Source organism: Agelaius phoeniceus, chromosome 3, assembly GCF_051311805.1.
Source record: "Agelaius phoeniceus isolate bAgePho1 chromosome 3, bAgePho1.hap1, whole genome shotgun sequence".
In the NCBI taxonomy this organism is placed as follows: domain Eukaryota; kingdom Metazoa; phylum Chordata; class Aves; order Passeriformes; family Icteridae; genus Agelaius; species Agelaius phoeniceus.
The window spans coordinates 66,565,967-66,578,794 of NC_135267.1; the positions used below are offsets into that span (position 1 = coordinate 66,565,967).

The window sequence follows — 12,828 nt, forward strand, 5'->3', positions numbered from 1 at the left end:
CTGTAGGGCCTTTGATGGTGTCTCCCACAACATCATTTGTCATTTAATTGGAGAGATAGGGGTTTGATGAATGGACTGTTAAATAAATGAAGAATTGCCTAGGCAGCTGCATCCAAAGGTTTGCAGTCAACTACTCAATGTCCAAATGGAGATCAGAAATAAGTGCTGTCCCTCAGGGGTTCATAATGTGATCTGAAGGGTTCGATATCACCAATGATGTGCAGTGGATTTGAGTATGCCCTCAGGAAGTTTGCAGATGACACCACACTGAGCAAGTGCAGTTGATGTGCAAGTGGGAATGGAGGTCACCCAGAAAGACTTCAGCCTAGCGAAGTGGGCCCATATGAATCTTGTAAAGTTTGTTGAGGCCAGGTATATGGTCCTGGCCTGCACCTGCATCATGGCCTTCCCCAGTATCTGTACAGACTGGGAGATTAATAGATTAGGAGCAGCCCTGTGGAGAAGGACTTAGGGGTAAAAAACTGGACATGAGACAGCAATGTGTGCTTCAGCTCAGAAAGCCAACCATACCCTGGGCTTCATAAAAAGAAGTGTGGCTAGCAGGTCAGTGTAAGTGATTATTCCCCTCTACCCTGCTCTGGAGAGGCCCACACTTCAATGACTAAGAAGCTTGGTTTTTTTTTTTTGTTAGTTTTGTGCTTTCACAATGAGTGTTTGACTATTACTGCATCCAGAGACCTCTGTTAGCTCCTACTGCTTGCTTGTCTGGTCATATGAACAATTTCCTTGTGCCCTTAGCAACCTATTTTTACTGTCTTCAGTGTGGTGATGCAAACCAAATGTAAACTAAATTTAACTGGGTTGATTGCTCTGTGGCTGATTTCCTCCTCTATTACACCATGCTCGAGCAGGGAGCCCTAGAGCGTGTTACTCAGGATTGCATCCAGATGTTTTTTTGAACATCTCCAGTGAGGGAAATTCCACAACCTCTCTGGGTAATCTGTTCTGTTGTGCAGTCACCTGGACAGGGAAGGTATTCCTTATGTTCAGGTGAAACTTCTGTCAGTTTCTGCCTGTTGCCTCTTGTGCTGTTGCTCTACTGAGAAGAGCTTGGCTCCATCTTCTTGGAACATTCCCTTCAGGTACCTACAGACACTGATCATGTCTCAGTTGTCTCTTCTTGAGGCTGAACAGGTGCAGTTCCCTGAGACTTTCAAGTGTAAGAGATGCTCCAGTCCCTTGATGAACTTTGTTGCCCTTTGCTGGAGCTACTCCAGGAGTTCCACATAGCTCTGGTATTGAGGAGCCCAGAACTGGACACAGCATGCATGAGTCACACACACACACCTAGTGACATGTGGCCTCACTAGGGACTAGAAGAGAGACAGGATTACCTCCCTTGACCTACTGGCAGTGTTCTTCCCAATGTCCCTGGGATACCATTGGCCTCCTTAGCCACATGGGCACACTGCTGGTTTGTGGACAGCTTGTTGTCCACCAGGACTCCCAGGTCCTTCTCCACAGAGCTGCTTCCCAGCAGATCAGCCCAAGCCTGTACCAGTGCATGAGATTATTCCTCCCTAGGTTCAGGACCCTGCACTTGCCTTTGTTGAATTCCACACAGTTCCCCTCTGCTCATCTCTCTGACCTGTCAAGGTCCCTCTGAGTAGCTGCACAGCCCTCTGGGGTATTGGCCACTCCTCCAGCTTTGTGTCATCTATGAACTAAGGAGGAATTTGTGTCATCTATGCTAAGGAGGAATCTGTCCCTCCATCCAAGGCATGGATGGACAAGTTAAACAACACTGGGCCCACTATTGAACCTTAGGGACCCCACAAGTGACAGGCCTCCAACTAGACCCTGTGCCAATCATTGGGACCCTCTGGGATTTGCCATTCAGCCAGTTCTCAATCACCTTTCACCTGTCCAGTTCACACACCTGGGTTTGCCTATGTGGATATGATGGGAGACAGTGTCAAAAGATTTGCTGAAGTCCAGGTAGACAGCAGCCATTGGTGTCCTCATCTCTCCAGCCAGTTGTCCTGTTGTAGGCTCCAGCATGTTTTAAAAATTTGGTTGAGTAGCTATGCTGCTGTGAAGCATCTGAATGAAAAGTACGTGCTCTGAGAAGATCATAGTTACCACTGTTTAGCTGGTTGAAATTGTTACATTTAGTAATGTTTTTGTACAGGAAGCTAAAATATTTCTTTGCAGCTGTTCAACTTTGACTTTTTTTTTTGTGTTGGTAGTTTTTGTAGTATCAAATCGAACTAAATGGGGCACCTAAGAAAAACCCATATGAATTTTGGAGAAAACCAGATATTTACCAAAAACGGGGTTCACTGAGCTGTTCAGTTCTCTTTTTTTCCTGATTTGTTAGCCAGTATTTGGCAATTACCAGCAGCTGTAGGGCAGGAGGAGATAAGTGAAGACAGGAGAGATCTATGCCAGCTAATTTATGTCATGTAAGGTGGGTCTTTGACAGCCTTCTTTCTGAAGAGCAATGTTAAAAAGTCAAGGTGACAGGAAAGAGCAATATTGGAGCTTTTTGTGGTACTTAGAAAATATTTTTCTTCTCCTCAAATTGGCACTTGGAAGGGACACTGAAAGCAGTAGTTTAATTGATTTCTTGGCAGCCAGCAGGTGAATATTACTAAGCAAATGCACTTGGGTGTTGGTGGCTGTGTCTTCTCCCCCTGCCCTGTAGAACTGTCCCACGGTAACTTCCTTATGGTCCAAGAAGAGATAATATAAAAAGGAAGCATGGAAAAGGTTAACATGATTCCACTCTGATCTGCCATGATTTTTGTACAGAGTCCCTCCACTCCCAAAGAAAGTAAAAATTAGAAATTTATAAGTTTAGAGTACCTCTGGGTTTCGCATTATGATTCTTTTCCATGGTAGAGAAAGTGATTAATTTGTTTCAATAAATATCATACCTTTTGATCTACTGGTCTTTGTAGAACAGTGGCTCCTTACACAGGGCTCAATTCCAAGTAATTTTTTTTGTCCTTTTTTAAAATCTGACAGAACTTGTCCCAATAGGTTTCTGAACAGCCTCTGTTTCTTCTTCCTTTAGATGTAGCCAAAAAAAAGCATTCCTTCTCAAATGACTCCTCAAACTTGCCAAGTTTTCTTTCTTTGCCATCTTTGCATGTTCATGCATCCACCCTAATCTGAGCCAGGATGCACTGATTTGGTTCCTTATTATAAGGCTGCTGATGCACAGAACCACAGTGATAGGGAGGAAAGAAAATAACACTTAAAAAGGGAAGAGTTCCTTCTTGATCATTGTAGCAGTCCCCTAGCTTGTGTTTACTACTTTTAGTGCCAATTAAGAATTAATTAAAAGATGCAAAGGAAAAAGTATCTATTTTCAGGGAAGTTCTGCTTAAATATTGTTTTTACTACTCTTTTTTTTCTTCTGCAGAGTGGGAAGGCCCCAGTGAAGGACATGTTCACAGATCTCAAAGATGGAAGGAAGCTTTTGGACCTTTTGGAGGGTCTGACAGGGAAACCTCTGGTAAGAGAAACATCTGAGTCATATTTCCATTTATTAAAAAAACCCAGACCGATGAATAAACAAAACACAAACCGAGGCATGTGCTTTTTTTTAATTTTAATTTATATAAAACCTTAATTTGCTTGTAATGTGTACTTGTTCTCTACAGTTCCAGTGGAATTCCCATGAACTCCACTCATGAGATACAGGGTCAGGCTGACCTGCCTGACCCTCGCTTGAGGGTTTACATACTGTCTAGCAAAGCATGTAAAATCAGTGGTGGTGTTCACATAGTGTATGTTTTTAGTAGAGATCTTTTAAAGGTCTGTTTCTGGATGATCAGATTGACCTGTGTTCAGCTGGATCCCTGTGGGCTTCTAGTAAGCCCGTGAAAGATCCCTTAAAGAACAAAAAGAAAGTAAAAAGACAACAGCTAGTAGGTAAAAATCTGTACCTCCATTGAAAAATTGTACTGTCTAGAGACAGGAAAAGGCTGAAAACTGCTCAAAATGTGTTTGGGAAAGTGGATGTGGCTGAAAACTATTCCCCTGCTAACATTAATGGCTCTTCAGAAAGATGCATAAAATATAGTGAAACCTGTGCCATTACTTATTCTTGATTTCACTATTTATACTGTCTCAAATTTGTTTATGGCCCTTATGAGGAACCTTCAGTCAGACAAAATTTCACATTGTGAGCTTACTTTATTTTTTGAGCAGATGTGTTTTACTACTACTTTTAATAATTTGTGGTTGATTTGAACTATGATGAAAACAACATGAGTTTTTTGTTTCTAAGTTGATTACTGTGTTCCAAGTTCAGTTCCATGCTCTTGTAGTATGATCGCTTTCTGCCATAGGAATTATGGTGATTAAAACAAAATGGAGTGGCAGGAATTGTCGAGTTGAAGGTTTGTTTTTATTGGTGGGATTTTTTTTTTTTGGTTGTGGAGGTTTTTTTTTGTTTTTTTTTTTTATTCCCCCTGATATTAAAGGGAAGGGAAAGTCAGGAAGCATGACTTCTTCCCAGTATGCAAAGATTTAGCAGGCTTTTGGTGCCAGAAAAACAAATTGCTGCTTGTTCTCTCATGGGAGCCAGAAAATTTCAAGTACTTTGGCAAATGTTCAAAAGCCTCAGATTTTCTCCAGGAACTCTTCCTTTGCCTTTGCATTGCTGGTTTATAATTCTGTAGATGCTGGGAATAAAAATTTTGGCCTTACGGAAGATGAGCTGAAACACATTTTGAATCCAAGGCCTGTCCTGTGCCTTTGGTTAGGGAATATTGTTCTGACCAGTTTTCATTCTGAAATTGTTGTGGATGATCTTGTTTGGGTTTTCTTAATACTACTAAAAGAAAGAAGTGAAAATTTGGAGATTTATTTCTCTAATCTTGTTTGATATGTCCATTAATTCTGATGTTGAACAGATTGTAACTTTTTATTTTCAGCCTAAAGAACGAGGTTCCACCCGAGTACATGCCTTAAATAACGTCAACCGAGTACTGCAAGTCTTGCATCAGAACAATGTGAGCATGTTTTTCCACAGCTTTTTGAGAGATTCTTTAGTTTATTGTTGTATGTAAATGAGTTCAGAATGCAGGGAGTAAAGGTTTTTTGTATCTAAAATGAGACCTCATTGAGATGGGTAAACTGTTCATAGTTTCTTATATGATGTAGAATTTCACTGTCCAGCAATTTTGTGAGATCTTAAAATGCAAACTTAATAATGTTATTAAACTACTAATCACAAAACTGTGGTTTGTTGAGATGTGTGCAGCTCCTAAGAAAAAGGTGCCTTGAAGCTTTGCTTCAAGCAAACCGAAGGACAAAAAAATAATTTCAAATAATGCTGTATAATTTGTGCACGAATCTGTGAGGGGATGGCAGGTTTTGTGGCTCTATCCTGCTCTCCATTTCCAGGAGGGTCTTTTCATTGACTTCTGTCATCTCTGTGTCAAACGTATAGTGTTTCTAATTTGCAGCTTTGGTGACTGGTCAGAATAGCAAACAAGCAAACTAAATCAAATCATACTTTAAGAAAAATAAAAGTAATAATTATTTAGCTTAATATTTGTTTTTAATGCCTGGAAGACAGTAGTGCTATAGTAAAGTGGTTTTAGTTTTTCTTCCTTTTTTGACGAACAATTCCTGATAAGTGTGCTGCCTATACTTAGAATTTCTATTTGTGAATGTCAGGTCACTAAAATAACGTAATAAGATCATTTTGGAAATAAAATACATCAAATACAAGAAAGCATGGGCATATTTATATAAACTGCTTATTGAATAGTGATACAACATGCTGTATTATACTGCAATTTCCCCTCTGTGTTGGTGGACTAGTGTCATATTTCTTGGAAGCAGACAAAGCTGGCAGTGGGTTCTTTTTGTTCTTTGAGGTACTGTAAATATTGATTAACTTTTTAAAGGCTAAATAATGAGTTTTTCAGCTTGAAATTGATTTATTTTATTATGACAATAAATGAAACAATACTGAATTGCAATAATTATTTTTTCCTGAGGCTGACAGCATCTGGGTTTTTGGAAGTAAACAGATGGTCTTAGTTAGCTGAAGGTTGTTAGGGTCATGTAGTTGATTTATGCCTACTGCTTTGCTTCATTAAAAAGTGTGTTGTGTGTTATGATGGAGGGAAAAGGCATCCACTGAGAAGCAGTTGCGTTCTGTTGTTTGAGAGTTTGTGGGCTCTGCAATATTCATAACTTGTGAAATAATTTATAAAAGTGTTTAAATATATGTTGCAAGGATTGGACAAACCTAGAGTGTAGATGATCAAGTAATCCTGTTCACCTCATCTTTTAAGCAGAATGGTTCCAAGTAAGGAAAGTCAACTTGTTTGATTTGTAAATCAAATTAAAATATAAAAATAACTGAGGACAAAACATGCTTAACTTTTATTTTCCTTTCAGGTTCTTTATGCTTGAATTTCTGTTTTTCAGTTTTGACTGAGAGTATGCACCTGTACATATAGAGAAGAGAATAAAACTTTTTCTCTGGAAAATCTTCTTTGGTGCCATCTTTTGTCATGCAGTTTAAGCAGTTAATGTTAAGTTTATTTAAGGAGTTGTCATGACAAATTCAGATGAACAATTTTCTGTCAACTCTGCTTTTCTCTTCAACTACTTTTTATTTCAGAGCACTTGGTAATACTTGGCAGGGCAGCCAAGGATGTGGGGTGGGGTTGTTACTTGGAGCTGTGATAAGTGTTTAATAGAGAGTTGATTCAACCTCTCCAGGTGGAGTTGGTGAATATTGGAGGAACTGACATTGTTGATGGGAATCACAAGCTGACGCTGGGGCTGCTGTGGAGCATTATCTTGCACTGGCAGGTGAGAGGCTACTGTGAGATCTCTTCCTTTCCAGGAATCACGTACATTGTTCTGCTGTGAGTTTCTCAAACCTTCCCAGGCTTTTGGGGGCAGAAAATACTGCTTCTATTTTGGGCTGGTAAATAAAGGCAGGCCAGTATTTGGTTTCTACTTGAAGTCTATTGGCTGCCTCCCATCATCTGTATTCTCGTATGTGCCCAGTTGTGCTCAGCTGCTCAGTTTACTTCCTGCTGGTGTGAATTGCAGAGAGGCTTTTCAGGCTGAAGCATTGTATTTCTATTCCATCCTCAAGGGCTTGAGGCAGGTAGTGTTTACTGTTTAGGTAGCTGTGTTTGTCTTGCATCTTACAGCTGCTTTGTAGGTTTGTTAGTCTTATAAGTTGAATTGTTCCTGGTTTATCTAAGTATCTGGGAAGATCATTGAATTAATTTGGAGGGACTTTGGTAGATGTGTATAACTAGCACCCAAATAACAAACTATTTTTGCAGGATGAGCAGATATCCTCTTCTTGCAGAAAACTTATACAAGCTGTATTTTTGGAGTTTGTTTACTGGTGGAACCACAGCACAAGGCAGTGAGGAGTATTATTCCCTATGCTTAGAACAGACAGCACCAAGGAGAATGAGAGGATCATAACGTACGAGTAATGTGCCATTATTACACAAAGCATCACCGGCATTTGTAAGCAGTAGAGGGCAAAGATGGCCTGAAGACTGCTAGTCCCAAATTTCACGTGAGGAATTGGAGTTTGATTCATAGCTTTTCATGGGGAAACCCTTTCGATGATTTGTGCAGTAGTTTGGTTTTGCAAGGAGAAAAAGTGGGGCATATGTTTGTAAGGTGTAGTTGTTGCTGTCTTGCAGGTGAAGGATGTAATGAAGAACATCATGTCAGATTTGCAGCAGACCAACAGTGAGAAGATACTGCTGAGCTGGGTTCGCCAGTCCACCAGACCTTACAGTCAGGTCAATGTTTTGAACTTCACCACGAGCTGGGCTGATGGACTCGCCTTTAATGCTGTGATTCACAGACATAAGTAAGTGGCAAACAGCTTGTCTTTGACCTAGTGAAGTAAATAGGTTTTTTTCTGTGTCTTTGTGCTTGAACATTTGACAGCTTCTGGCCTATTTCCGTGATGCATTTTCCAGGATTCTTGTTTGCTTGTCTTTTTTTGCGGTAACAATAGCAGTGGTGGGACATTGCCAGCATATTGCAAAGGCTGTAGCCAAGGCAGGAGTGTAACAGAGTTCCTGCACATGCACAAACATTTGCTAATTGGAGTGGGTTTACATCCCACTTGGTATGCATTTTAAAGTGAGTATATTGAAAGGGTCTCTGAGGTGGAAGGAGGAGTTGACCATCTTCTTCACCTGAATTTATCTCCTACCTGCCCTCCTTTGGAAAAAGAAACGTTTCTTCCCTTGGAGATTGCCGTACTAATTTCAAAAAGAAGATACAGAACTTCAAAATGAAGAAATGAGATGCTTTGTAGTTTTTCTGGTGTTTTTTAATTTAATGTGCTTGAAAGATGATGTATGCAGTTCTTTCAGGAGAACTGTGGGGCAGAACATCAAACTCTTTAGGTATCTGTAGAATATTCTTTACTTTGTTCATTATACTTTATAAGGAATAGAGTTAAAGTTTCTTTGCACAGATCTTTTGTCTTCTTTCTGATTTTTGCAAGAATCTTCAGAAGTTTAAATAAATCATCATTACAGATTCTATTAAAGTTACATACTTTTTTACTTCCTTTTTAAAAATCTCTTTGAGATCTACTGGGCAATCCATTCTAATCCAGTGTCTCTTAAATGAAGTCAGCTCATTGCTTTGCAAGGTCTGACTGTTCTAACCCATAAATAACCATTTTAATGTGGAAATCGTATAATAATTTCTAGAATTTAACCAGACCTCCTGGTCACCAGGTATTTGACACAGCAAATGCTTTACAAACACTCAGATTTACACCCAGCAGATGCCAAGTGTTTGCAGAACATCCACTCACTTTGAGCCTGCTCTAAAGTGCCCATTTGGCCTGTGGTAACTGCAGTAGGCTCTGTCACAGGCTCGCTGGCTTCGGGACAGGTCTGCCCTGACATACCTCTGTGTCTTGTGGACCAGGGCTGGCTTATGTTCAGCCTTCATGGCTATCTAAGGAGGGCCAGCACCACTCTGAGGGCTTCTGCAAGTTTGGCAGGACTGCTGTGCAAGGACAGAGCAATACTGCCAAACCTCTCACTGGAATTTATCGCAAGTATTACGAAGTCCCTCCCCTGGATTGTGTGAGCAGTCACAGTGAAGTTTTCCTACCAGCACAACTGCCTGTAGTGGCCTTGCTCTGCTGCTAAATGTGTGAAGCTTTATGATGGAGAGTGTGCCAGCTTTAGACACAAATGAAACCTAGGTGACTTGAGAGAAGCAGAAAAATTAGTTTTAGGCTGTTTGTTGTCCTTTTGTTTTAACTATGTGCTTAGGCTTTGCAGGATCTGAAGTGTCTGCCCTTTTCAGAGCACTTGTTAAGCAGCAAAAGCCTCAGCTGAAAGCTTTTGACTCAGTAACTGTGCTTTCCTGTGATTTCCTAAAATCTGGGTCTAAGCCTTTTATTCCATATTTCTTGGAGCTTGACAGCTGCTGGCATGTCAGAATTCAGCTTTGTTGTCCCTGGGCACAAGTCCTTTAGTCAGAGAAGCACCATTTCCCCCATACTTTTAAGAAATCTTGAGCTGGGTTTCTCTTTTCAGCTTTGAAGGAGAGACTTTAAAAGCACTTGCAAGGAACAAGGAGACTGGGGCAGGTTGCAGAAGCCGTAGGACAATAAAGCTATTTAACTTACCCAGACAGTAGTGCTTCCCTACCTAAGGGGCATTTTTCAATATTGCTTTTATATTTTAGTTTAATATGACACTTAAAAGAGGAGAATCTTGGGTTCCAATTAGATATTTAATATCTTTTCCCATTATGTATCTATCAGCAATTGTTAGTTGTACTACCTCTTGGCTACAATATCTAATAACTTTGTAACACTTACAGCATGTAAGTAACTTATTACCTCATATAATTTTATTAGCCGTTTACTGCTGTCTTTCATTTACTAATATTAGCTTAGATCCTCTTTGAATTGAATTCTGCTTTTTGGTTTGATTTTCTTACTCTTAGGTAAGTACCTAGTTGTGATCTATTATTTTGTTTTCAAAGTCAGTATCTACTAAAGATTTACATGAATCTGTGGTTCTCCTTGCTGCTTTTGCATAGATGTACAGTATTCCATGAGTTTCTATGCATATCTTTGTTCCTGTTCACCCTGCTTTCTTCTGGCTTTTTGCTTTTTAGGCTCTGTTGGCTTAGGGACCTTCTGTTTCACAAATGTAATGACTTGACAGATGATAAAGCATACTCTAAGTCAATTTACAACTGAATCAAATAGTAAAAGAATTAAAGACAAGCCCATCTCTTCCTCCCCAAGTTATAAAGTACAGAATCGATAGCAGTGTCTTGATGAGAAGCCACAGTTGCAGGAGAATAGAAGGTGTTTAAATGGCTCTGCAGCTGTGCTGCTGCAGCACTTGGCTGACCATGCCCCACGGGTGTAGGCACTGCTAGGAATGGGCCCTGTTTGCTCCCTCTGCTTCCTGTTGTGTGCTCTGCTCTTTCCCCTTGAGACCCACCAGCGTGTTTTGGGTGCACAGCTGGACTGGAGATGCCCTTGGGTTAAAACTGATCTTAGATGAAGGCTGCTGACACTGCAAATTGACCAGCTCCTTGGCCTGGTTTGCACTGGGCCTCATGAGCACTTGTGGTGGGGTGTTTTCTTGTAGGCTGTTGTTTGTTGTTTGTTATGAGGGGAACAAGACCATGGGGAAGAGTGAGCAAGTGGGGTGGAGACTGCTGTTTCTCCTGGCTGTGATGGCCTGGGGTGGTCACTGAGCCACATCACAATTTTGGAATGAGGTTTTCCAGGAACAGAGTGACTCTTGATTACCCAGCAGTGCTTGATGCAGAAAATGTGTAGTAATAGTAGTGCTGTAAAAGAAACAGCTGAGGAAAACTGATTCTGGCATACATTTTAAACAAAGCTTATGTGTTCTTGCTAGTGGTATTTGATCTCATGTTTAGTCAATGACTTTGTTTAGGACGTGGAATGGAAAGTGGATGTTGCTGTGAGCATGCAGTCAATTAATTTGTGGTCATGAGATTGTCACTAATAAGTGAGAATTGTGCTTTTTGTTTTGCATTTGTGTACATGCACTTATGTTGGTATTTGGTATATATGTGTATGAACATATTATTTGGGTAGCTATTATCATATGCCTAACTTGATATTCTGCATGGTATGGGCTTTTCTTATGTATAAATTTGCTTTCATTCTTGTTTTGCTTTCACTTTTAGACCTGAGCTGTTCAGCTGGGATAAAGTTACAAAGATGTCTCCAGTTGAGAGACTGGAAAATGCTTTCAACATAGCCAAGAACCATTTAGGAATAGAGAAACTATTGGATCCTGAAGGTGGGATACAGTTATTTTACTTGACTAGAAGCTTTTTTTGAGCTCTCGTAAAAGAAATTTCTTCTATTGACACTAAGTATGAATAACAATTCTATCAGCTTTGTGCAGTGCTATTTAATTTCAAACTTTAAAATTTGGATTTAAGCAAATGCCATTTGTTAGGGTAAGAGTACAGATGTACATGTGTAGGCTTTGGTGTTTTGAATATTAAGGTTTGGGTTGACTTTCCATTCAGGGACTGTGTAAGGAAGGTGAAGTTGGTATGCTGACTTTGTTTCCTTTTAGGTAGGAGCTGTGCTGCAAGGGTGTGTTCTTTTCAGGTGCAGTAGAATGGGGCAGTTTAAGAGCTCAGAATTTGTTGTTCTTTACACACACACTGAGTAGCAGTAGCTGCCTAGGAATGCCTACCAGGAAACCTTTATGGCTCCTTTTAAAAATACTGACCTGTTGCTCTGCTTTAAGTGAGCCTCTAAAGGTTCATTCTGTGAGACAAGCACCACCTTCTTATGAAAAAAAAAAAAAATTCACTGAATGGGTACTGTTCATAACCCAAGAGAAGTGAACCTGGCTCAGTGAAACTCTTTCCAGTGTGGAAAATGAGAAAATCACCTGACTGGCAATGGGAAGGGGGATAGAGCCTAAGTGGAAATGTTTGTTTATGTAGGATACTGTCCTTGATACATTTCTGCTTGGGAGATGCTTCAGAATAATTTTCCCCAAATGGATTTTATTCCTTAGCAACTTCATGTCTAGGTTCTTACTTCAAAAAGATCAAAACTTTAATGTGGATTCACTTCCAAATGTAGAAAATTTATTTTTTTCTTTTTTTTTTCCTCCTTCATGGTACTTTCAATGTGTATCCCAACTGGACTCTAAGTTAAAAGTTTATGAAAGGCTGTTTGACAGGACGATATGTGAATTGTTACCTGTGTTCTATGTAATGATTTAAAAAATTTTCCCCATGTTTTATCTTTTTGATGCAGATGTTGCTGTACAGCTTCCAGACAAAAAGTCCATTATTATGTATTTGACTTCTTTGTTTGAGGTCCTTCCTAAGCAAGTTACAATGGAAGACATTCGGGAGGTGGAAACCCTTCCAAGGAGATACAAGCAGGAATGTGAGGATGGAGAATTCAGCGTGCAGCAGGTGTGTTTCTCATCAAAGCCAGCCTTTATTTTTTGGAGCTGTCATTTTAGCTCATCTTCATGATTGTCAGTTTCTCTGGATTATACCTTCTGTCCTGGGCAACACTACTGGGAAAATACAAAAAATCATAGCAACATTAACTTCAGTCTTTCTGCTTTCCTTCCTTTTTCTTTTCTGAAACATGTACAAAAATCTTGTGTATTGAGATATAAAATTCCATTTGTATTATGCTGCCTTTTTTTTTTTCTTCTCCTCTGTTTCATACATCTTGATCAGCTAAAGAGGGTAGTCCACAGTCTTTAACTGAATTTTCCATGGAATTTGTGGTGGTTAGTGGTAGTGATGAGGTTTTGGTTGGTTTTGAGATTCACT

The 12,828-nt window shown here is 39.9% G+C and overlaps 1 protein-coding gene across 1 annotated transcript in view; it reads left to right on the forward strand.

Annotated features, from left to right (window-relative positions):
* The window catches only part of UTRN (utrophin), a 307,788-nt gene that overhangs the window by 35,368 nt on the left and 259,592 nt on the right, over positions 1-12,828 (forward strand). Inside the window, exons 3-8 of the mRNA XM_077175513.1 lie at positions 3,392-3,484; positions 4,911-4,988; positions 6,718-6,810; positions 7,674-7,846; positions 11,194-11,309; positions 12,293-12,456. Of these exons, the coding sequence (XP_077031628.1) occupies positions 3,392-3,484; positions 4,911-4,988; positions 6,718-6,810; positions 7,674-7,846; positions 11,194-11,309; positions 12,293-12,456 (717 nt within the window). The remainder of the gene's footprint in view (positions 1-3,391; positions 3,485-4,910; positions 4,989-6,717; positions 6,811-7,673; positions 7,847-11,193; positions 11,310-12,292; positions 12,457-12,828) is intronic.